Below are 24,994 nucleotides of genomic sequence, written 5' to 3' on the forward strand. Positions count from 1 at the left end.
AAAAATTTTTTTTAATCCCCCTGGAGGGCAGAAGGCCAAACTGGACAGAAGGCCAAACTGCAGTAAAATAAAATACAATTTGCAAAAATATCCAGAGACGTGTGAACAGGGCCTAACTGAGTGGTCACTAAATGGACATGGCATTTTAAAAGCTCCAGTGACGCTACACTGCTTATAAAACAATTTCATTAATGGGCCCATGCACTGCTAGGCAGCTTAGTTTGCAGCTTGCGGCTTAGTTTCCATATATGGACGGTGTCGACTCGGGGGTGAAATTTTAACAGTGCTCAAACTTTCTTTCAAAATGGTGAGGGAAATTCAGTTGCTCAAAATATGCGCCCTTTAATTACGTTTCGGTTACTTTATGAGGGCTGTTGTGGACTATTTCACTGGTCAGTCTGTTCGGGCAGCGTTCTCAGATTCCAGGTGGACGCAGCGCAGATCAGACGAGTACTGTTTTTGCTGTTCCAGCACACCTCGGTTCAGTTTGGAGTTGTGCGGGCGGTGAAAGCACTGATGTGTGCAGTGTTGCTGCCCTCCAGGATTTGAGGTTGAGAAGTGTGTTAAATGAATAACTCCAGAGCAAGCTGGAGTTCACACACACACATTCAGCCACAGCTCCGCCTGTATAATCTGTAAAGAATTTGTAGGTTTCTGGAAAATATCTATGTATGACGCGCTTTCCGTTTCCATTAGACAGAGAGAGAGAGAGACAGACAGAGAGAGAGAGAGAGAGAGAGAGAGAGAGAGAGAGAGAGAGAGAGAGAGAGAGAGAGAGAGAGAGCAGGAAGGTTTTTTTTTTAACTCCTTCACTTTAAAGTAGTCACAGAGGCCTAGCAGGATATCCAATATCAGACTCATACAACTACATATGTAAGTCAATCCGGCACATGCACGCACCTGAATTCCATTCGTTTGTGCTTTTTTTGAGATTTTTCTGATGGCAGTAGTTTAACTTGTAAAAGCTGCCATTTGGACACTGTATCGTCTTTAGCCACCAATGTTGACATTGTAGTCGTTTTGAAAAAATGAAGTGAAAATGGGCTCTTTATCTCATGATATAGCTGTGTGCTTCTGCAGCAACATCCTAGTCATAAGCAGCGGTGGACCAAGTTCACAAACCATGTACTTGAGTTGAAGTAGAGACCCCCAAGGTAAATATTACTCCAGTAAAAGTAGAGTAAAAGTTAGACCTCCACTTGAGTAAAAGTACTAAAGTAATTCTGGCTCTGATCTGGTCCTGTTATCATATTTTATCATTTATTTAGTTACTGTCCACCACTGGTCATAAAAGACTACAGTTAGCAGTTGCTAGCAGAGAGGAACCCTCAGGGCCTTCTGGGTCCTAGAGAAGGGCTAATGATTTCTGGGAACGAAAAAATACATGTCTGTAATTTTTAGTTAATTTTTATTTAATAGAGCCAGACTTGTATTCAAACTCTGCAGGTTTACAGTACAGCTCAAAACAGAAGGGTTACATGTAGTCTTATGGTACTCAAATCTAGTCACATCACGGTCTTTTGAACTTGGTCTTGTCTTGAGATAAGGTGGATTTGTTCTGGAGATCAGCCCAAGTGCACTGTCTCTGTCTGAAGTTATACCATCTCAAGGCTTGACCACTGCAACTTCCTCCTGGTTGGTCTTCCTATTTGGGTCATCACGCTCTCGCAAATGATCCAAAACGCAGCAGCACTTCATCTTCATCTTCAATCTGCCCTCATGTTACTTCAGTGCTTTATCTTAAGGGTAGTTCTCTACCCTATCGGTACTAGCTAGGATACATTCTCTTAAGCGGTCAAAGCACTTTTGTAAGTCGCACTGGATGAGAGCGTCTGCTCAATAACACAAATGTAAATAGGAATGTATTGACTTGCAGGTAGTTTGGATGTTCTCCCCGTGTCTGTGTTTCCTCCGGGTTCTCCGGTTTCCTCCCACAGTCCAAAGACATGCAGTCAGGCCAACTGGACGTGCTACATTGCCCCTGGGTGTGAGTGACTGTCTGTGTCTGTCTGTCTTCCCTGCGATGGACTTGCGACCTGTCCAGGGTGTATCCTGCCTTCCGCCCGATGACCGCTAGGATAGGCTCCAGCTCCCCCCGTGACCCTGACGGAGAAGCGGCTTAGAAAATGGATGGATGAATGGCTTGCAGGTCGGCCATGGGCCTGATTCATCGCTGAGACAATAGAGTGTGTCAGAATTAATTGACAGAATTGTCAATCAAATCCACTGAGAACACGTAATTAACTACTCTACATTCTCAGCACTGCACTTGCTATCACAACAAGAATAAACTGACCAAAAAAGTCAGAATTAAATGTTCATGCAAATCCCTGCTAGTTTAGCACTAATGAACTACTAAAATCCCTCAGGGATGCTAGCAGAAGTTTGCATTATTATGTTTCAACCAAGATTTGACATTTATGGCCTGAAGAAAGACACATCTCTGCAATAATGCTAATTTCTGCTAGCAACCCTTTGAGATTCTGGTAATATGTTAGCACTAAGCTAACAGTGATTAATCTGGGACAGCAAAAAGTGTTCATGTAAACAGAGACATTTCGGTAAAAGATATGAACATATATTTTATGTTTTCAGTGACTTTTTAAGCGTTGAAGTGACTTTTTGAGTGACTTTTTTAATAAAAGGTTCCTTACGGTCACTGAAATCCGACTGAAACACATTGGTCTGATACCGCTTATATGCAGTCAGTGACGTATCTACATTTACGGCATTTGGCAGACACTCTTATCCAGAGCGACTTACAATTTGATCATTTTTACACAGGAAGGAGAAGGCAGTGTTAGGAATCTTGCCCAAGGACTCTGATTGGTATAGTGTAGGTTCTTATCCAGGCAGGCATTGAACCCCAGTCTAGTATCTAGAGCTACCAGAAATGCTAGAGTGATGTTTCTCACACAAAACGGTCCCCTCATTGTAAATTAAACCATGATTGGCTAATTCAGCTCCTAACCAAAGGGAGAGCTCGCTTGGCCGTATCTACCTAGAAACTACAGAGCTGAGATAATGCTAATTAGCGTTGGCGCCTATTTATGCTAGTGACAAGGTTATTCTTAGCTTACCTTATAGCAGCTATAACTGCTTTTGAAAGGTAGAAAACAGGAGAAAAAAAACTTAAATCCCTTATTTGGACAGGGACCACCAGTGGGCCCAAAGTTTTATAGCATCCTTCTATAGCAGCCAGTCTGCATTGAGGTATCACCAACTTAGCTAATTCGGCTAAAAAAGCTAATTAGCGAGGACTCCATGAACCTGAATTCAGAGCTTAACATGAGGGGAAATGCTAATTTCTGCAGCACTTTGGCCCAGAAGGTTCCCAGTTGTCTTAGAGTATGATTGGATCTCCAGGAAGAGGGTTAGTGACCACTTGCCTATACAGTCCTGGTCACTTGTGGGCTGGAGGTTAGGGAAGCAGCCCTGTGACCGGAAGGTTGCTGGTTCAATCCCCTCGGCTGACGGTCCATGACTGAAGTACCCTTGAGCAAGGCACCTAACCCCCAACTGCTCCCCGGGAGACGTGGATAGGGCTGCCCACTGGTCTGGGCAAGTGTGCTCACTGCCCCCTAGTGTGTATGTGTTCACTAGTGTGCATGTATGTGGGTGTTTCACTGCACGGATGGTTTAAATGCAGAGGTCCAATTGTACAGCATGCGAACACAGTTGGCAAATGTTTCTAAATTCAAATTCTTATGTTACTTGATTGAACATGATTTACAGAAAGTTCCTTTTCGCTAATGAGAAGATGTTTTTGGCCGAATACCTAAATTATTCACATCAGATCATCGTTTGTTTAGAGTTGCTACATGAAGTACAGTCTTAGCTTGACAGGCTACGCTAACAATAAGGACCACATTGTTGTAGATGTAGAAACCAGGCAAGCTGGCAAAGCACGATGCTAATGCTAGCTCTACCTCTACCTTGATGGACCCTAATAATGTGGCTTTTCGCATTCATACATAATGTCACCTTTAATTAATAACGTGAAAAACAGAAGCAGAATGGAATGTTCTGTTAAACTTGTCCAACCTGTAGGATAGTTCAACCTGTTAGAAAAGTACAAGATAAGAGTTTACAAGACGATTTCCTTCGCGTGAAGAGTGGAGTGGGTCTATAAACCTATGGGGAGGAGATTATGTACACTTTTAAAGCTCTTTGTCAGTGTCAGTGTTGTCACATTTTCCATTTCCAAGAATGAGGCCTAGCCAGTAACACATAGCATTATACGGTTGCAACACATTTCTGAGGAGAATACAGTATGACGTCTGAGGCTGCACGAATGGGAAATTCCACCTATTTTACAAAGTTTCTGCATATTAAATAGGTAAGATGTAAACAGACTCATTCAGAGTGGTTCAGTGGTGGTGATAGGAACCAGATGTCTGAGTTTAACGCCTCCAAAACTCACAGAAAGTTAATACATGAAATGGTTGCCTGATGTCGCACCCACTGGTTCCTATGACCACCACTGTAAAAATTTAAGAATCTGTGAGCTTTTCTAGAATGGAGCATTTCATATCGAACTACTGTGACTGACTTTGTTTATATCTCAACCACTCAATTTTGCAGAAATTCTTACGAATTGAGATTCCCTTTTAGCCCAGTCAGCTTTAGGGCTATCAGCCCAGGGCCTGACCAATGGGGGCCTCTCGAGCAGGATTGCTAATGGAATAATAGGAAAAGCAACTAAAGAATATGCTTTTGTTGATAGAGATTTTTGTTGGGTCTTACAGGGAGATCTTTTCTCTGACTTGCATACAATCATATATCATATCTAGGTATTGGTGATCAAGGCTAACTGTAATTCTGGATGATGCTAAACAAAATGCATTAAAATAAAGGAACTAATGTGGGTAAAATTCAGTAAAGATCTGTGTTGAACACAGTGATTATTGTACTAATGGTCCATAACAGTGACCTTAGTTTAAGGAGAATTCCACTGATGTTCCAAATACTCTGTATAATTTAAACAATGGGCTGTGAACTGGTTCATTGTAGAGAAACTTACAGACACAGATTTATTTACAGTGTTGATGATAGGAACCAGGGGTCACCATGACTACACACACAGCCATTTTATTTACTACTGAAAATGACTGGTAAAATAGTGGTAAATCTGAAAAAGTACGTTTTCTTGAGGGACTATTTTGCAACACCTTACAACACCCTTCATGTACCCCTCCACCATGTATTTTGAAAATTCTATGGTTTAGGCTAAAGTAGTAGCAAAAAACGGTCATACAGTGTCTCAGGCATTGGGCAGCGTATTCATACCTATTTCATGTAACTTCATGTGAGGGAGCTTTTAAAGGTGGACGTCTGGTTTCTATCACCACCACTGTGAACACTTCTAACTCGGTAAGTTTCTCTAGAATGGTGTATTTCATATCACGTCATTCTGGATGGCTTCATAATGATCTTAATGATTTAACTACGGAGACCTTTTGAAAACTTTTGGTTCTGGAAGTAGAAGAAGTGCATTCGTTATCTCACACAGTGTGTGTGTGCAGTGCTGAATTTACAGCGCATAATGGGTTCAGCTGGAGAATGTTTATAAGGCTAAAGAGAACTGTCAAGTCTGTTATGTCTCAGGTAACAAGACTGAAAGACTGATGAAGTGTGTGTTTCAGGAGGTTAAAACCAACACAGATTGCAAAACATATTAGTCTGAAGAGCTACTAAAGCAGCTTAAGTCTAGAATCATCAATAAACAGGTACAGTTTGAAAAGTACTGTATATTGTGTATTGCATAACCACGTTGGGAATTTCAGACATTGCAATAGTGGTGGTTTACATAAAAACGAACATGCCGTTTCAAGGTAGTTTGAAAGCTCTAATAAGTACCTTGTGGCCTAGTGTAATGTGTAAAGTCCACACCAAGTGACCAAATGAAGATTCACATGTCCCAGTGATGCAAATTGGGGTCATTAATATGATGCGTTCAGGGTTGAAGAGTGAAGGACAAGGCAAGGTACCATTTTGGGAAACCACCTTATCAACAAGTACCAACAAATGCATCCCATGACCATGACTGTTCAAATGAGTTGCTATCAGTTTTCTATGGTGTGAATTCATGTCATTTCTTTTGGATATCTAGCAAATTGCATATGCAAAAACAAGACTGTACCACATTACTTCAAATCTGTAATTGCTGAATTGCTTCTACACTGGCTTAGCTCCTGCAGCACTGTCTCTGAGGCTTCATATCAATAAGGCCCAGTCTCATTTCTTCTTTTTACCTCTACCCCTTGTTTTCGAGTGTCACCCTAACCCCTTGGAACTGAGTTACAGGGGTCATGACTGAAATCTTCCTCTATGAAATGGGACCCTGAAATAAAAAGAGCATCACTTCATTAACAGCTACTAGTGCTGCTCTGTAGGCGACCCTGCCCGTCTGCAGTGACAGCAGAGGAGGGGAAAGTTCAGCTCCTCACTGCTGGGCTTTAGTTACATTTAGGGATCATACGCCTTCAAAGAGGGGGGCAATTATTTATCACCTCCGTGTGGATGACCATGTAGCCCTAACACTTCACCCTACCTCTCTATCTCAACAACAATCGGGACACCCTACCGCTAGATGTGAACCCACAAAACCGAGAGCTAAGGGCTGAGTGGTAGGGGCAAGGGGTGAAATGGGATTGGGCCTTAGTGTGATAGTATAGTACTGGGTAAAAGTCAAACCCTTTATTGAATAATAATTTTCAGTCAAAACTGGCATATATTTAACAGAAAATTACACAAAGTGTCAACAACTAAATATATCATCAAAATTTCAGTATTTTCTTTCTGTTTTGATCATTTTCTGAATTAATCAAACACATTCAGTGGTGTTGAGGTCTGGACTCTGGGGTGGTCAGATCTGAAGCAGCTTGATTTTCTCCTCTCTCCCAAAGATGAAAGCTTTAAGTGCTCTTTATCTGATGGAAACAGTATTGGTGTCTATTAGGTCTTCCAGGTGGTTGTTAGGAGGCACATTTTCTCTGTAGTTTTTTATCTTTTAAGTCCAGTTTATTTTCCCTTGACTTTCTGCTACAATATGCAAATGTATGTCATGTATGCCAGTATGTCATGCAGTGTCAGAAAGAACACGAGCAAGTCTACTTGAGATCATTTAACAGCTCAACCGAATTTAACTTTGTGATGGTTTAGGTATGCAGTCTGCATGGTGTTAAACTGGTGATTGTTAGAGATTTAATCAGGCCTGAAATTTGAATCGAATGCGAATACAGCCTGAAAACGTCCAAGCCTGACCAGCAGCACCAGGGTTTGAGTCTGAATCTGACCCAAGCCTGACCCAAACTATGGCATCAAGTTTTTAATCTGAAACTGACCCAAGTCCAACTGTCCAAAATCGACCTGAATCAGCCCATCAACACCCAAATTGCAGAATAATCCCTTTAAACCCTTAAAATCCCAGGCTTCTTACATACTAAGGCTTATTATTCAGTAGCCACGGGGACTTCGGTGTAAACTCATTGAGCTATTCTTAGATTGTAGAAGTGTGTAGTAAAACTTTGGGCCTGCTGGCTATGTAAATGGTTCTATTACAGTATAGCAACAATAACAGCAATCATTAGATCATGGATAAATAAAATTATAATGAAGAAAACATCTGTCCACAAATAAGTAAGAACAAATGTAGGTCACACTTTATTTTGATGGTCCCCTATAGATAGTCTACAGATACTTAAATCATTATCTAACATTTTGGTGATGTTCAGTTGATTATCTACACCTTTATGATTAGGATTAGGATTAGCGGTAGGTGTAGGTTTTGGTTTTTTTCTGGTAGGTTGAGGTTAGGGTTAGGTTTAGTGTTAGGGATAGATTTAATAAAGTCTTTCATACTGAACCTGTACATAATGAGCATTTACAGAGCATCTACTGTGGACCATCCAAATGAAGTGTTACCAAGTAAGAGGGAAATGCAATGTCATGTTTAAGTTGTCATAAGGAGATGCACCATCAAGCTCAGACAAATAAGGCTCTGGGAGTTATAAGATTCCAATTCCAGTTTGCTACATCAGCCCTGGGGCTCGAGTGCAAAACTAAACCAAAAGCAAACTTTGGACACCAGTAATGTCTTAGTCAATCAGCTAGAATTGGAGTATTTGGGGAAACTGTACATTTTTGCTCAAATATTTCTTTTTGTTCTTATAAATTTTCAATGTCAAAGTTTCTTGCTTTTCCTCCACTCTGCAGGACATAGCCATGCCTCTCCACTTCTCCCATTGCTTTGCCTTTGTGGTGCAGCTTTACCTGCTGCATCATGCCCAAGCAGGGGCATACTATGGGCATAAACAAGGGCCCCAACAACTGCCCCAGCAACACCATCCACTGCCACAGTTACCTCACATACCCCTGGGCAAGGAAGGAATACCCCAGCAGCAGTACCTGGGGAAGAAGCCTCATCTCCCATATGGAAACGAGATGCCTATGCTACCACACTACGGAAAGGAACAGCAACAGGTGCCTCTGCAAAATTTGGGCAAAGGTAAGAATATGATCAAAAACATCAATCACCTTCATGAATATAGTGCCTTAATGTGCTGATGATATTCATGTAATATTAATTAGCCTTGTCCACTACCAGTAAGTCAAGGCAACTGAAACTGAAACCGAAATATAATCTGAGAGACTTCATCAGTTCAACAGTACGATGGCCTCCTTCATGCCTTTCAAATATCCACACTGTTATCTTCAAAGAAGTGTTCCTTTTTGTATATGTGGGTAGACTTCTCAGGGTCATATACACCAATCAGGCATAACGTTCTGACCACCTCCTTGTTTCTACATTCACTGTCCATTTTATCAGCTCCAATTACTATATAGGTGCACTTTGTAGTTCTACAGTTACAGACTGTAGTCCATCTGTTTCTCTGATACTTGGTTAGCCCCCTTTTACTCTGTTCCTCAGTGGTCAGGACCCCCATGGACCCTCACAGAGCAGGTACTATTTGGGTGGTGGATCATTCTCAGCACTCAGTAACACTGATGTGGTGGTTGTGTGTTATTGTGTTGTACTGGTCTGAGTGGATCAGACACAGTAGAGCTGCTGGAGTTTTTAAACACTGTGTCCACTCACTGTCAACTCCTACCTTGTCAGTCCACCTTGTAGATGTAAAGTCAGAGACAGTAGCTCATCTGCTGCTGCACAGCTTGTGTCCGTCATCCTCTAGTCCTTCATCAGTGGTCACAGGACGCTGCCCACAGGATGCTGTTGGCTGGATGTTTTTGGTTGGTGGACTATTCTCAGCCCAGCAGTGACATTGAGGTGTTTACAAACTTCAGCACCACTGCTGTGCCTGATCCACTCAGACCAGCGCAACACACATGAACAAAGTATCAGAGAAACAGATGGACTACAGTCTGTAACTGTAGAACTACAAAGTGCAGCTATACAGTAAGTTAGTAAAGAGATTAATATGCTGTCCTGTTCTAGCTTGCATTACAGCATGGATACCCTACATCCCTTGTTTACCATCTTCAAACACCTTACTCAAGCATTTAGCAGTTCACTGTTGTTACCAGCTAAGGTGAAAATAAGCTGACCCATCCTTTATAGGGAACAACTTAAGTACTAAGTAATTTCCTTCAAATGATTAGTGCACAAAATCTGTTTATTTGCTGAGTTTACCATGATAAACAATAACAAAACCATAAAATCTAAAAGGTGCACAGGCCCCATTGTATGTATAATAAATTCATTGTATGTATAATAAATTCAGCAAAAAAAATGCACACAGTGTACTTGTTTACATAGAAATTATGCAAAACATGTCCAACTGTTTGCATACAACTGTGTGTGTTATTTCAATGTATATTTGCATAGGAATGGAAAAGTTCTTCTTGAGTTTTGACTCTTTTGTTATAGGACAGCACTCTTTAAAAAAGTTGCCAAAAATTAGGTTCTTTGCTCAGTGCCACAGAAAAGACACTTCTGGTTCCCTTAAGAACCTTTAATTTTTGTAAATAAGATGTGTGGGATTGATGAACACAATGCAGAGGCTCTAGGATGATCCCTTAAATTGATATACAACCTTCATACATGTGAAATTTCTTTAAACCTTTAAAACCCAAAGAGGCAACACAGTTTAACACACATTATACATTTACATCATTAACTAGATTGATTAAAATTGATCAGACTGTTTGCCATGAATGGCATAGATGGCATGATTTCAGATATGCAACTGGAGTGCAGTACGAGGTTGGGAGTACAAGGCCGAGTCTGCTCATATTCCTAGATTTCATTCTTGGCCAGCATTTTCCAACAGGCTTTATTAGAGAGAGCTGCCAAAGCTAACACTCTATCTGAAGAAATAGAGTTTGCCAGATCTCCATCAGTGTGAATGACACGAGCCAATTACCTCTCATCTACCTGACAAGCTAATGCCATTTAAAACACTTCATAACTGCCACTCACATTTCAAAGGCAGCTGCTATACACACTTGCCTGCTTTTGCCAAAACAAATGTTATCTGGGAATCACTGAGTAGTGTGAGCTGTACATGGATATCCACACAACAATTTACATTCCTGACAAATAACACAATTACACAAAATGTAAAAGTAAAATGTTTCACACAACGATTAAATAAAACTTTATGTTTTAAACCTGGGCAGCAGGTTATCTAATAATCTGAACCAGGGGCCACGGAAAAATGAAATATATGCATGCTAAGACCATTGCATATTACGCGTCTATTAACAGAGATATGCTGAAAATGCTCGGTTGTTATTTCATTGCCATTGGTCTCAGGTTTTTCAATGACCAAATAAGCATTTTTAACATTTTATGATGGTAGAATTAAAGAATTTCTACAGATTTGGGCCATCCACAGAATATATCCCCCCATCCATTTATCTATGAATTTTTACATTCTTATGCATAGCACTTGTTTTCAAGATACTGCCTTTGTCTTCCAGGTGAAACTATTCCCAGAGGTGAGAAAGGACTCCCAGGAGAGGTAGGCCCTATGGGACCTCCAGGACCTCAAGGCCCTCCTGGTCTGCCAGGCCAGGGCATTCCAGGACAGCCTGGGAAACCTGGCCCACCCGGCCCTCAAGGATATCCTGGGATTGGAAAACCTGGCATGCCAGGGCCACCAGGAAAACCTGGAGGAATTGGATTGCCAGGGCAGAGAGGAGAGTTGGGACCAAGTGGTGGTGCAGGACCAGTAGGACTGCCAGGACCTCCAGGCCTTCCAGGACCACCTGGACTGCCAGGTCTGGTAAATGCAGGCAGACCAGGGCTACCTGGACAGCCTGGGATTCGTGGAGAGCCTGGACAAAAGGGGCCTCCAGGTTTTTCTGGGATTCCAGGACTTAAAGGTGATAAAGGCATTGGCCTTCCAGGACTACCGGGTGTAAAAGGACCACCCGGACTCCCTGGACCACCAGGTCCAGGAGGGTTACCAGGAGTGGGGAAGCCAGGACTAAATGGCCTTCCTGGGGTCCCTGGAGCCCCTGGTAAACAAGGCCCACCTGGAGAGCTAGGGTTGGGGGGACTTCCTGGTGACGAGGGACAACCTGGACCACCAGGATTACCAGGTATTGGCAAACCTGGTTTAGATGGTTTGCCAGGAAAACCTGGTCTTCCAGGTGGAAAAGGAGAACGAGGTCCACCTGGCTTTCCAGGGGGTCCAGGTTTACCTGGATTTGGGAAGCCTGGATATCCTGGGCCGAAAGGTGACAAAGGACATGGTGGTTTACCTGGCCCTCAAGGTCCAAAGGGTGAGAAGGGTCATGGCGGACTTCCTGGAATTATTGGCGCACCTGGTCCTGGTGGTGTCCCTGGTCCACCAGGTCTAATGGGACCCCCAGGAGGTATTGGCTTTCCTGGACCAAAAGGAGAAGGTGGTGCAGTTGGGGCACCAGGGCCTATAGGTGGAAAAGGTGAACCAGGACCTCCAGGACTTCCAGGAAAACCAGGTCTCCTAGGAGAAAGTGGCCAACCAGGACCAAGAGGCTTTCCTGGGCCCTTAGGGCCTCAGGGGGAGAATGGACATAAAGGTTTACCTGGACTCCCTGGGGCCCCAGGGAAGCCTGGACAAAAGGGGGAAATTGGTCTGCCAGGGGAAGGAGGCCACCAAGGACCAATAGGAATCCCTGGACTAATGGGTCCCAGTGGGCCAATTGGACCTCCTGGAATTCCAGGACCAAAAGGGGAATATGGACCACCAGGGAAACCTGGACAACCTGGTGAAGGAAAACCAGGCCTCCCAGGCCCTATGGGCCCACCAGGGAAAGCAGGATTTGGCGGACTCCCTGGTAAACCTGGAATGCCTGGCCAACCTGGGCCTCCTGGGCCACCTGGGCCACCTGCTAAGCCTCCTGGTGCTGGTCAAATTCTTCCTGAGGTGGGTCCAGGTCTGGATGGGGCAAAATCAGCCTACAAAAAAAGCAAGCTTGGAGGACACATCATTGGCAGGAATGGTCTTGAGATGCCTGCATTTACCGCTCAGCTAACAACACCGTTCCCTCCTGTTGGCAGTCCAGTGGTCTTCAAGAAGGTCTTGTACAACGGTAATCAGAACTACAACCCTCAAACAGGCATTTTCACCTGCAGCATGCCTGGAATTTATTATTTTGTATACCATGTCCACTGCAAAGGAGCCAATGTGTGGGTGGCTCTACAGAAGAACAACGAGCCAGTAATGTACACATATGATGAGTACAAAAAAGGTTTCCTGGATCAAGCATCAGGGAGCGCAGTACTGCCCCTAAAGTCTGGAGACACTGTTCACATTCAGTTACCATCCGACCAAGCTGCAGGACTTTATGCTGGTCAATATGTCCACTCATCATTCTCTGGATATTTATTGTATCTAATGTAAAGCGCCATAAACTACCCATGATTCACAAGTCATTGGTGGAAAAAACAGCAACTTTCGTATACATTTATATATAAACTGCATGTGCGTGCCATCAGTACACAGAAATTGAAGGAAGTTTGATGATGTAGACTTCATCGCATAGTTCCCTGGTATTTGTTGAAATGAGCAGGTCTAGGTCTGATCAATGGTGGCATTTGATAAATGTCATTGTTAGTGATAGTTAGGAAATACTAGAGAATACATAGTGAGGAGGTCTTTGGGGAATGAAATGCACCTAATCAAGTGGTGGAAGTGGGTTTCTGAAAGAGAGACAACGAAAAGCCATAAACTTTGAATATAGTTCGTTCAAAGCTGTCTTTTAACATGTGGGTTACATATAGGCTACATTTACAATTCCTGCTTTAAGCATTTGAATGACAGACATGCACTTATTTGCATATTTCCTCTATCTGCATATGCGTACATGACTGGGGAAATATTCACTAAATGCATTAGACATACTAGACATTCAGGTCCTCATAATAGAGGATGTTCAGTTCTTCTTCATGCACTATTTCTAGACTGTCATTACCATATACACCAAATAATCATATTGTCGGTCTGTAAAAATCATGGTACAGTTTATTTGTTTATGGTACATCTGCCTGTCCAGTTATTACACCTCCTCACCATAACTGTAGATGCACTATCATCAATGTATCTGAAATTCCTTTTCTTAATGAAGCAAAAATGAGGAAATAAGGTTAGTGTTGCTTACTGATATAACCTGGGGTACATCTGAAATATGTATATGTGTATATAATATGTTGCTAGGCTGTTAAATGTCGCTCAGATATTCAAAAACACATGTAAACAAAGGATGTGAAACATGACAAAATACCAGCGTAGTATAGTTTTCGTTCCATCACCATCAGTCACAGTTCCACCGAAGCAGAGTTAGACGCCGAGAGGATTTCCGTGGAGTTCTTCTTCTCTGTAATTTATTTTGTCTTTTAGATTTTACTACTGAGTGCCTGAATTTGTATATGTGCAGAAAAGATGGTGAGGCATAAAAAGAATGAATTTATTCCGTTTTTTTTTCTTCCAATTTTCGCAATGGTGCTAAACCTTCAATCGAACAACGAACAACAACATTTTTTAAGGTCAATTTTGTTTTGTAAATAAAATTCAATTGATAAAGTTATGCATCTGTGTGATGATTTCATTGTATGTATAAAGTCAATAGCTTAATGTATGCAAATAACTACAAATAAAAGACTACAAAATATTTAGGCAATGTATAGTACAGAAATGCTTTCAACAAGACTGAATGTACTTTAGTATACCACATGAAGTATTTTGGATATTAAATATCATGAAAAATTGCTTTTTCCATTATAGAGACCCTTTATCTTATCAAATGGAAAACTAGCTTAATATAGTATGTAAGCACTGTTAAAAAGTTCCATATATACTGTCCACTCCCCTGTATGTACAGTCTATACATGAAAGGTGCAAAAACAGCCTCTTTTGTTTTTTTCATGATGTCACAAAATCATTTACATATATTTGATTATTCAGCCTACCGCAGTTTAGCTGTATCCATTCATAGTGATGTGGCGTGTTTCAGCCTGGACAGCTTTTTGAATGAGGCACAATACAACAAAGCAAAAATATTAATTTACATATTGTTGCTGTTGGAATAAAACCTTCTATGTCATCAGCAGATGTACAGCATATCAAAATAATGACTTATCTTCTAAAAGTGCTGACTTAGTATCTTGAAATATTGACTAAATATCTCTGAAATTGGACGGAGTATCTCTAAATAATGAACCATTTTCTTAAAATACTGACTTAGTATCAACTTTTCAAAATACCAAGTAAAAATAACTAATTATTACATGTCAAGAATATTATTTCAAAGTAATTATTACAAGACATTAAATCAATGTTTTGACATGTTCAAAAAATTGTTAAAAATGAAAGATAGCAAGTCATTATTTCGACATAGTAAGTCAATATTTTGAGAAAAGTCATTATTTCAATAGAGTAAGTCCGTATTTTTAAAAAAAAGTCATTACATCAACATAGCAAGTCAATATTTTGACATTAAATCAATATTTGGAGAAAAGTAATTATTTTGACACAGTAAGTCAATATCTGGAGAAAAGTTGTTATTTTGACATAGTAAGTCAATATTTTGAGAAAAGTCATTATTTCGACATAGTAAGTCAATATTTTGAGTAAAGTCATTATTTTGACATAGTAAGTCAATATTTTGGTTAATTATTTTTATATAAGAAGTCAATATTTTGAGAAAAGTCATTGTTTCAACACACTAAGTCAATATTTCGAGTAAAATAATTATTTTGACATAGTAAGTCAATACTTTAAGAAAAGTCATCATTTCGACATAGTAAGTCAATATTTTGGTTAATTATTTTTATATAATAAGTCAATATTTTGAGAAAAGTCATTATTTCAACATAGTAAGTCAATATTTTGAGAAAAGTCATTCTTTCAACAGAGTAAGTCAGTATTTTAAAAAAAGTAACTACATCAACATAGCAAGTCAATATTTTGAGAAAAGTCATTATTTTGACATTAAATCAATATTTGGAGAGAAGTCATTATTTTGACACAGTAAGTCAATATCTGGAGAAAAGTTGTTATTTTGACATAGTAAGTCAATATTTTGGTTAATTATTTTTATATAAGAAGTCAATATTTTGAGAAAAGTCATTGTTTCAACATACTAAGTCAACATTTCGAGTAAAATAATTATTTTGACATAGTCAGTCAATATTTTGAGAAAAGTCATTATTTTGACACAGTAAGTCAATACTTTAAGAAAAGTCATTATTTCAATATACTAAGTCAATATTTTGAGAAAAGTCATTATTTCGACATAGTAAGTCAATATTTTGGTTAATTATTTTTATATAATAAGTCAATATTTTGAGAAAAGTCATTCTTTTTAAGTCAATACTTTAAGAAAAGTCATTATTTCAATATACTAAGTCAATATTTTGAGAAAAGTCATTATTTCGACATAGTAAGTCAATATTTTGAGAAAAGTCATTGTTTCAACATACTAAGTCAATATTTCGAGTAAAATAATTATTTTGACATAGTAAGTCAATACTTTAAGAAAAGTCATTATTTTGACATAGTAAGTCAATATTTTGGTTAATTATTTTTATATAATAAGTCAATATTTTGAGAAAAGTCATTATTTCAACATAGTAAGTCAATATTTTGAGAAAAGTCATTGTTTCAACATACTAAGTCAATATTTTGAGTAAAATAATTATTTTGACATAGTAAGTCAATACTTTAAGAAAAGTCATTATTTCAATATACTAAGTCAATATTTTGAGAAAAGTCATTATTTCGACATAGTAAGTCAATATTTGGAGAAAATACATTATATAAACGTAGTAAGTCAATATTTTGAGAAAAGTCATTATTTTGACATTAAATCAATATTTGGAGAGAAGTCATTATTTTGACACAGTAAGTCAATATCTGGAGAAAAGTTGTTATTTTGACATAGTAAGTCAATATTTTGGTTAATTATTTTTATATAAGAAGTCAATATTTTGAGAAAAGTCATTGTTTCAACATACTAAGTCAACATTTCGAGTAAAATAATTATTTTGACATAGTCAGTCAATATTTTGAGAAAAGTCATTATTTTGACACAGTAAGTCAATACTTTAAGAAAAGTCATTATTTCAATATACTAAGTCAATATTTTGAGAAAAGTCATTATTTCGACATAGTAAGTCAATATTTTGGTTAATTATTTTTATATAATAAGTCAATATTTTGAGAAAAGTCATTCTTTTTAAGTCAATACTTTAAGAAAAGTCATTATTTCAATATACTAAGTCAATATTTTGAGAAAAGTCATTATTTCGACATAGTAAGTCAATATTTTGAGAAAAGTCATTGTTTCAACATACTAAGTCAATATTTCGAGTAAAATAATTATTTTGACATAGTAAGTCAATACTTTAAGAAAAGTCATTATTTTGACATAGTAAGTCAATAGTTTGGTTAATTATTTTTATATAATAAGTCAATATTTTGAGAAAAGTCATTATTTCAACATAGTAAGTCAATATTTTGAGAAAAGTCATTGTTTCAACATACTAAGTCAATATTTTGAGTAAAATAATTATTTTGACATAGTAAGTCAATACTTTAAGAAAAGTCATTATTTCAATATACTAAGTCAATATTTTGAGAAAAGTCATTATTTCGACATAGTAAGTCAATATTTGGAGAAAATACATTATATAAACGTAGTAAGTCAATATTTTGAGAAAAGTCATTATTTTGACATTGTCAATATTTTGAGAAAAGTCATTATTTTGACATAGTCAGTCAATATTTTGAGAAAAGTCATTATTTTGACATAGTCTATATTTTTTTATCCAAATACTCATCTTATAGATAATAAGTCCTTATTTAAAGGTAATCAGATAAATTTGATCATACTGCTGTCAGAAACTGCTGATTTTTTGGTTCTCCTGACAGATAAAGGCTTCCAATTTACACCAACGTTATAAGATGACCTCAGGGAAGAAATACAATATAATAAAACATAGAGGCCTTTATTGATGCTCTGTGAATTAAGTTTGGGGATGAAGGTTGTGCCTGAGTCTGCTTACCTAATTGCCTTATTCTAGGTTTAGTTCCACGTTTTGTCTACTTAGTCAACTTTAATAATCTGGGTTCAAGCAACCAGACAATTCATTTACATTCCACAAGTGAAGACTTTCTGTATATGACCTTTTTGTACGCCTTCTTCCTACAAGGGCCCTCTTAGTGAAAGTCCCTACTTAGTTTCTTTATCCAAATCCTAATCTCACTTAGGCGTCTAGTGGGCTAAATGTACAACACTAATACCAAAGCACTGCCTGAGCAGAGAAGCGCTAGTAGGTGTTTCTGGAGCCTGAAATGTGTGGGACTGATCCACCTTTATCATCTACACATTGATCTTCTCTATGAAGAGCCGGGAGAAGGCAGAGGAGCGTTAATGTGCTTTCCAGGCCAAGGGTGGCGGTAATGAACTTCAACGGTGAAGGAGTGCACCCAAGGCGAAGAGTCGCTCTTTCACACCGCCGGCCGTTTCACTCCGCTTCTTCCAAGTTTTAAGGTAAATATTGGTAACGTTAAACTCCTCCGAGAGGGTTCAGATCTCTCCACTGCTGGATTTTTAATGTCGTTTATCCTCCCTCATCTCATTTTACGCGGGTTTTATTTTTTAACGTGTGGTGGTGGCTAAAGAAGTCGCTAACTTCCGAGCGAGAACTTAACTTTCGTCGCTGAAACTTCAGAATAAAGTCTTATAATAACAAGGTAAACGAATGATATTATTCAGCGTATTGGTGCTGTTTAAACTCACTCATTTATCCACTTATTAACACATTTTTCTACTGTTTTCTGCTCAAAGCAGACGTATCAAGTAGCTGCGACTGACCTCTTATTCGAATTTTCCGTTCCACCTTAAATGCTTCAACGCTTCCATACCGGCGCCTCTATGCGCAGGAAAGGAACTGAGGCAGTATTTAAGGTGGAGCTGAAAATTCAAAGAAGAAGTCCCGTTTAAAGCGTCGTGGAGTTGATTCGTCATTGAAACGTCAGCATAAACTTTTACTTTAACTTTCTGAGTAAAACTTCAAAAAAGACGCAGGTTAACCAGATAACTTATTTTCTCCAGTGTTTGTCGCATAAATGTCTGAGCTAAGACAAAGCTAAGCTAACTAGCTGGTTATGGTAGCTCAAGTTAAATATTCGCGTGCTCGTAATGCAGGATGTTCTCTGTGCAACGTTTTTTAAATTCTTTATATCAGCTTATTGGAGTCTTTATAGTCTTTATTTGACCGGTTAAGGTTTATTTATTCGTGGTACGTTTTGTTTTAAGTCATTTCTGCTTTTTCAACTAGTTTTCCAGTCAGAGTAACTGATTAGCTGCCTGGTTAGCTAGCCTAGTTAGTACATTTGGCCATATTGTTCACCCACAGGTAACCAGACTAACCTCTTATGCCACATTTGTGGTGTAATTGTGGTAAAAAGCTCAAAAGAAACATTGTGACCTACATGCCAACTTGATAGACGCTGCATTGCTTTTCCAAACTGGTCTGTGAACCTATATGTTCAGTTGTAGCTGTAAGACCTTGATGGAGATCAAAATGGTCTGGTGATGGTTTAGCTGGTGACCAGCATACCAACATCAAAAACACAACATATCGCTGGTGTCGGAAGAAGACCTTGTATATCCACTTTTGTCATCTTTCAGTTTTTGATGTAATTTGAAATTTAATAAGGAATGGACCACATGAAACTCTGGTTCCACTAACTGAGTAGGTTTTTTTCCTTCTCCTGTTAAGGTACCATTTTGGAGATGTGAGGTTTCCTTCTGACAACAGCCATGTGCTGGTTTTTCTTGGTGACCAGCACACCAGCATCTAAAGCACAACCAATGCTGGTTTTGCTGGGGACCAGCTATGCTGGTCATTAAGCTCCTGTCTTTTCCAGCAGGGACGTTCTAAAGTTCTCAACAGCTTTTTGGTAGTTCTGTATATTTCATGTTCTCAGCAGCTCTAACTCTGGTGTTGGCCTCCACTCCAGCGATGCCTTTATCCTGACTTCCTCGACTCCATTTTATGAGTTCACTGACTCATGAAACCTAACCTCGGGTTTGGTGGTGCTTTGCGCTTTTGAGTTGCTTTTGCTGTAGCACACCTGATTGAGCTTGCTGTAGAACGTCAGGTGTACTGGGAAATGGAAAATCTGGGGCATGAGGGTCCTGAGGATTGGGTTTGGAGGCTGTCTGACATAACAGGCATTTGAACTTCCATAGCCTTTGTGTTCCAGGTCCAAGCAGTTTTTCTCAACAAATAAATACAAATACTGTCTTCATAAAGTTATCTACATTATGTCCTGTGATGTATAAAAATGTTTCAAACTCTGTACCTGTGCACCGTCTTGGAACATTTTTGTGTACCACAGGCCGCGAACGAGACAGTTATCTAAAACAGCATTTATTTTTCTCATATTTTGCTGACTAAAGAATGGCTGTGCCACTTTGTTGCTCAGATGCTCTCTGTGGAAATATTCTCTGTGTAATTTCCCTAAATTCTCACATGTATTCCAGAAGAAAAGGTCAAAACCTGTACATTAATATAAGTGTTATGCCATATGATGCCCTCAATAGGAGCAACAATACACTGGCTGTGTAAGGTTTTGTTGCTCTGTTAATATGAGGTGGATTAGAACAGGACTACTGTTGTTATGGAATGAACTTCAAGTGCAACCAACTACAGAAGGCTGTTCACTCCATAATTGTCAGACTGTAAAAACGACACACTGCAGATTCATATTGAGTTAAACTCACAACTCTGTGCACAATTATTACTGTCAGACTAAAAAAAACACTCACAAAAGAGAGCTTGTGTAATACACTGCAATAATCCAGTGTTTAAATATGATCTTTTATACTGCAGTCATTGTTCTGTCTTAAAAAAAAAATAAAGATGTTTTGTTGTTTCCAGTGTCCCTAATAAAGTTTGGCCAATAGGGTGAGCAGTGTGAACTGCTCCAACGAGCACCGCTGTTGGTTCAAAAGTGGCTGAATGCTGTTATTTTATCTACCAAATTAAGGATGGATGGATTCCCCTTTTATATCTTGGTTCCTCTCAGGGTTTCTTCCTCCTGCTCTAAGGGAGCCTTTCCTTGTCGCTGTTGCCCTTGGCGATGGGCATGGGGGCTCGGCCCTGGATTTTTCTGTAAAGCTGCTTTGTGATCAAATACGCTATATAAATAAACTTTGACGTGACATTGACTTAAGCTTACATAGCCAAAGGAACAACAATAGAAACAGTCATTGTCCAGATACTTGACGATTGCAAATGAGTTGAGGCATGTGGGTAATTACTTCAATTATAGTACCTGACTAGATACAACAAATTTTGCTCCAATGCAGCTACACAGAGCTCAATAAACATAAATTTCTGATGTTTTGTTCTTTTAAGGGCTGCCATGGCTTCACGAGCCGGACCAAGAGCTGCCGGGACAGACGGGAGTGACTTTCAGCACCGGGAACGTGTGGCTTCACACTATCAGATGAGGTGTGTGTGTTAGTATTAGGGGAGCAATAATGTGTCTATAGATGGTGATTGAACTGCACTGATTTTGGAACATTTATCAATTAAAATCACCAAAATATTCAAGAAAATAGAATCTTCCTATCACATTGGTGCATTTACTGTGTTATTTGAAAACAATTAAGAGTCATGCTGAAACGGTCAAATCATATTGCTCCATTTGTTTCCAGAAGAATCATAATTCAGTTGTTGCGACAGAGATTGTGCTCATTCTTTTAATGAAACAGATGAGAGTGTTTTTCTACGTCTCATAAATGTTAGTTAAATTGAGCCTTTTTTTTTTTGGCACCCAATAATTACTTTGTGAAGATTAATTTGTCCTTATCAGGAGAACAACTTGTGACCTGCATGGAAATCATGTTATTAACCAAAACATCACATGAATCAAGATGGCAATGCAAATGTTTCTGATAACAGTGGCACATAAGTGACATTGACCTTTGGTTTGTATTGTACAGTGGACCTGAAATTATAGGGAAATGGCACAATAGACTATTGTTTCACAAATCCAGTGGAGGCTGGCGCTCTTATCCAGAGCGATTTACAATTTGATCATTTTATACAGGTGGGTGAAGTTAGTGTTAGGAGTCTTGCCCAAGGACTCTTATCGGTATTGGGGAGGTGTTAGAGATGTTACCCTCTACACTATACCAACCACTTATATTCATGTGGTTTGGCAGAAATCAAATTTACATGATCTTTCCTTATACCACACATTATTGAGCAACAAAAACTTGTCTGGAACCTGAGGTTTGAGCTAATGTAGCCAACAAGTAAAGGACGGTCATCCTTAGCAATTGGCATGGTGCAAACTGCATCCCTGAATCATCGCATCATTTGCCTCAAACCAAGTTGTTAAGTAATCTCAAGTAGACTGTATGACCTTCTGTTATTTATAAAAATAAACAGAAATGTGGGCATACAGGCTCCAATATGGCTACTGCTACTGTTTTACCTATGCAGTATATCTTTTTATTTTTCTGCCATGTCTCGTAGTGTCAGAAACCACACAAGCAACTCTAAAAGAATGTTTATTGCACTTATGACAGATGCATTCGATTAGCATGTTTGATGTCCAAATTTAGCTTCTTTAGCCTCGTAGTTCTAGAGGTTGTGCGCTACAAGCACAAAGTCGTTGCTCGCCCAGATCTTTTACGTAAATACTTCAAAACTTGCATGTGGTTTGAGGCAAATGTAATCTGGCTTCCAGCACTGTTTAATTCGTTAGGCTTGTGGCTCCAGGGCACAGCTTAATGACTAAACTTCAGACAGCAAACTTGTCTTGGCTGATTGACACGTTTAGGCTACGTTTACACAGCAGGTAAAAGTGGCACAAATCCGATCTTTTTCCTCATATGTGACACAGATGTGTGTCTGTGTTTCAGTGTGAACAGCAAAAAACGCATTGGATCTGATATTTTCAATTCCGTTTTGAGACGCTTTCATATGTGGTACTGAAATCCGATCTAGTGACTGTGGCAGTGCGATTCGTCTGAACAGCCAGATCGGCATTCATGTGACTTTTACGTCAGTTCAACTCAGCATTTGCCATTATATTGCACTGCTGCGGCTCATAAACATTTAGGCTGATGTTTCTGCACCAAAAAAAATACAAGAAACTCATCGCAGCCGCTCCGTGTTTGAAGAGGTTTCGAGCGAAGCGGCCGAACGTAGCCAGAGGAGCTCGAAGCTGAAGCGTTTAAAGAATCTGAGGACACGAACAAAAGAAGTGGCCGTGACCGAATAATGTGCTCTTTTTACGGCAAATTCTAACACACTATGGGTGATGATCCCAGCTGTCAACCATTGGAACTTCATAATCGCTCCTGTGATGCTGGTGAAGACGACACTGAAAGCTCCAGGAGCGACAGATGTTCACAGGCCGTCATGACTGTTGACCTCTGGACGAGCCTCGTGAAGCTCTGTTCTTTTGCACATGTGGGTCAGTTTAGGAGCCGATCTGTTCAGATCACATACAGATCACATTTAAAAGATAATGTGAACAGCCAAACAAAAAAATCGGATTTGGTGAGAAAATCAGATTCGAGCCACTTTTACCTGCTGTGTAAACGTAGTAAAGAAACTGTATACATTTAATTTTCTTCCCAAACCAGTCCTATAATCCTGTATTAACCCAGCTGTGCTATCTCTTCTACGTTCCAGCGTGGCCTTGAAGTCAGAGATCAGGAAGCTGAACCTGGTCCATGCTGTGGTGTGGGGGCTGGTGGTGGCCCAGGTGCTGGTCAGCCAGCTGAACCTGGTCTCCCACAGAGTGGTTGCCAGCCCATACCAGTGGGAGTACCCTTATCTCCTCAGCATCATCCCCACAGCGATCAGCTTCATGGCGCTGCCGCGAAACAACATTAGCTACCTGGTTATCTCCATGATCAGCGCAGGGCTCTTCTGTGTGGCACCCATCATTTACGGTGGTATGGAAATGTTCCCTGTGGCTCAGCAGCTCTACCGCCATGGCAAGGCTTACCGCTTCATCTTCGGCTTCTCTGCCGTGTCCGTCCTCTACCTGCTGATGGTCGTGGCTGTACAGGTGCACGGCTGGCAGATCTATTACAGCAAGAAGCTGCTGGACACCTGGTTCACCACCACACAGGACAAGAAAAAGAAATAAAGGTGTCCAAGAACAATCTCACCATGTTGGGGATTGTGCTTTGTTTGCCTGTCGTCACAAAATCCCTTTTCTGAACGTTTGTCCTGTGCTTAAGAGGAGGTAAAGCAGGATGCCCTGATCTTACTACACTGAGCTCCGCCGGTTTTACCCCACTGTCCCGTCTGTTGGCCTTAAGCCCAGATTAGGTCTTCATGGGACTTTAACCTCGAGGACTAAAGCTGCATCAGGAACATCTCAGGGAGCATCAACAGTAACTGTGCAGCACTGTACTGAAGCTCATGTTCCTTTACTGCGCTTTTTGGTAAACCTGCAGTTGTTGAGCCTCTGCTGTTCCTGATGTGATGGCATTACCGTTCTTCCTCCCAGTTTCATCTGCTCTACTTCCCAGTTCCGTGTGGAACCCCCCCAGTGTTCTTGTTGACAATTGAGGCAGCACTGGAGAAAATATTCTGGATATTTAAGGGCAAAATAAAGAATATTTTTAACTTAAGAAAACAGCATTGTTTGTTTTTGTTTGTTCTGCCAATGTTGGTCACAGCCAGCTTCTCACTGTACAGTAGCTTTGTTGCACAACAGCTTCATGAAGACAGTAGCTTCTTCACAAACACTTCTATCTGTTAGAGGATGAATGCAATCTAGCTGTCCGAGTGCCAAGTGTTTGGTAGCAAGCCATCCTAGCTTGCAAATCCAGCTGTCTTTGCAGACGGGTCTAGCAAGCCATCTTGGCATTCAGATCCTATGTGTCTTAGCATGTAAATGCAACCAGACAGGGTGGAGAGAGGAGAATTGCTGCTCTGTAGTGTCCTCTGGGTTTGTCAAACACTAGAGGGCGCTCACAAGTGATTTCAAAATGAATGGGTTAATATGGAGCATTTGAGCAAAATCTGTTTGTCCTGTATGTAAGAAATTGTACTCATTTCCTGAACACAGAACATGACGCATTAAACACTGCCATTCTATTTATTTAGCACTTTTGAACTTTCTAATCACGCCTCATGCATGTTCATGACCTCAATGATGGCAACCAGCCTCACTCAGCCAGGGAGCTGTTCCACTCGCAGCGTATTAGCACCGAGTACACACTGTAACTCGTAAGGAAATATTAAGTTTGCTATTTTTTAATGACCATATCTGACTTTCTAAAATCAAAATCTTTCAGCCCAGCTGCCCACGCCCCAGCTACCACCACCTGCCTTGGACTAGCTGACCACCCTACATTGACGTTTTCATGGACTCCTAGCTATTATTACTACTATTAATATTAGTATAATAACTTCGTCGGTAGTCTGACCAGAGGAGGATGGGTCCCCCCTTATGAGCCTTGGTTCCTCCCAACGTTTCTTCCTCAGTTCTGA

General features: G+C 39.9%; 2 protein-coding genes across 2 annotated transcripts in view; both read left to right on the forward strand.

Moving 5' to 3' along the window:
• col8a1b (collagen, type VIII, alpha 1b) overlaps window positions 1-14,037 on the forward strand; it is a 31,744-nt gene extending 17,707 nt beyond the window's left edge. The window contains exons 2-3 of the mRNA XM_017713249.2: window positions 8,218-8,509; window positions 10,945-14,037. Coding sequence (XP_017568738.1) covers window positions 8,218-8,509; window positions 10,945-12,854 — 2,202 coding nt within the window. The 3' untranslated portion in view covers window positions 12,855-14,037. The remainder of the gene's footprint in view (window positions 1-8,217; window positions 8,510-10,944) is intronic.
• Window positions 14,038-17,822: 3,785 nt separating this feature from the next.
• Window positions 17,823-24,136, forward strand: jagn1b (jagunal homolog 1b). The gene is made up of 3 exons (XM_017713248.2): window positions 17,823-18,003; window positions 20,882-20,977; window positions 23,177-24,136. Exons 2-3 carry the CDS (start codon window positions 20,889-20,891, stop codon window positions 23,637-23,639), a joined length of 552 nt encoding a protein of 183 aa, XP_017568737.1. The 5' UTR covers window positions 17,823-18,003; window positions 20,882-20,888; the 3' UTR covers window positions 23,640-24,136.
• The last annotated feature ends 858 nt before the right edge of the window (window positions 24,137-24,994 follow it).

The sequence above is a fragment of the Pygocentrus nattereri genome, chromosome 25 (assembly GCF_015220715.1).
Source record: "Pygocentrus nattereri isolate fPygNat1 chromosome 25, fPygNat1.pri, whole genome shotgun sequence".
In the NCBI taxonomy this organism is placed as follows: Eukaryota; Metazoa; Chordata; class Actinopteri; order Characiformes; family Serrasalmidae; genus Pygocentrus; species Pygocentrus nattereri.

Coding starts and splice junctions, on each gene's coding strand:
- jagn1b (XM_017713248.2), top strand. CDS start 20,889: ATGGCTTCACGAGCCGGACCAAGAGCTGCCGGGACAGACGGGAGTGAC. Junction 20,978..23,176: donor GCTTCACACTATCAGATGAG/GTGTGTGTGTTA, acceptor TCTACGTTCCAG/CGTGGCCTTGAAGTCAGAGA.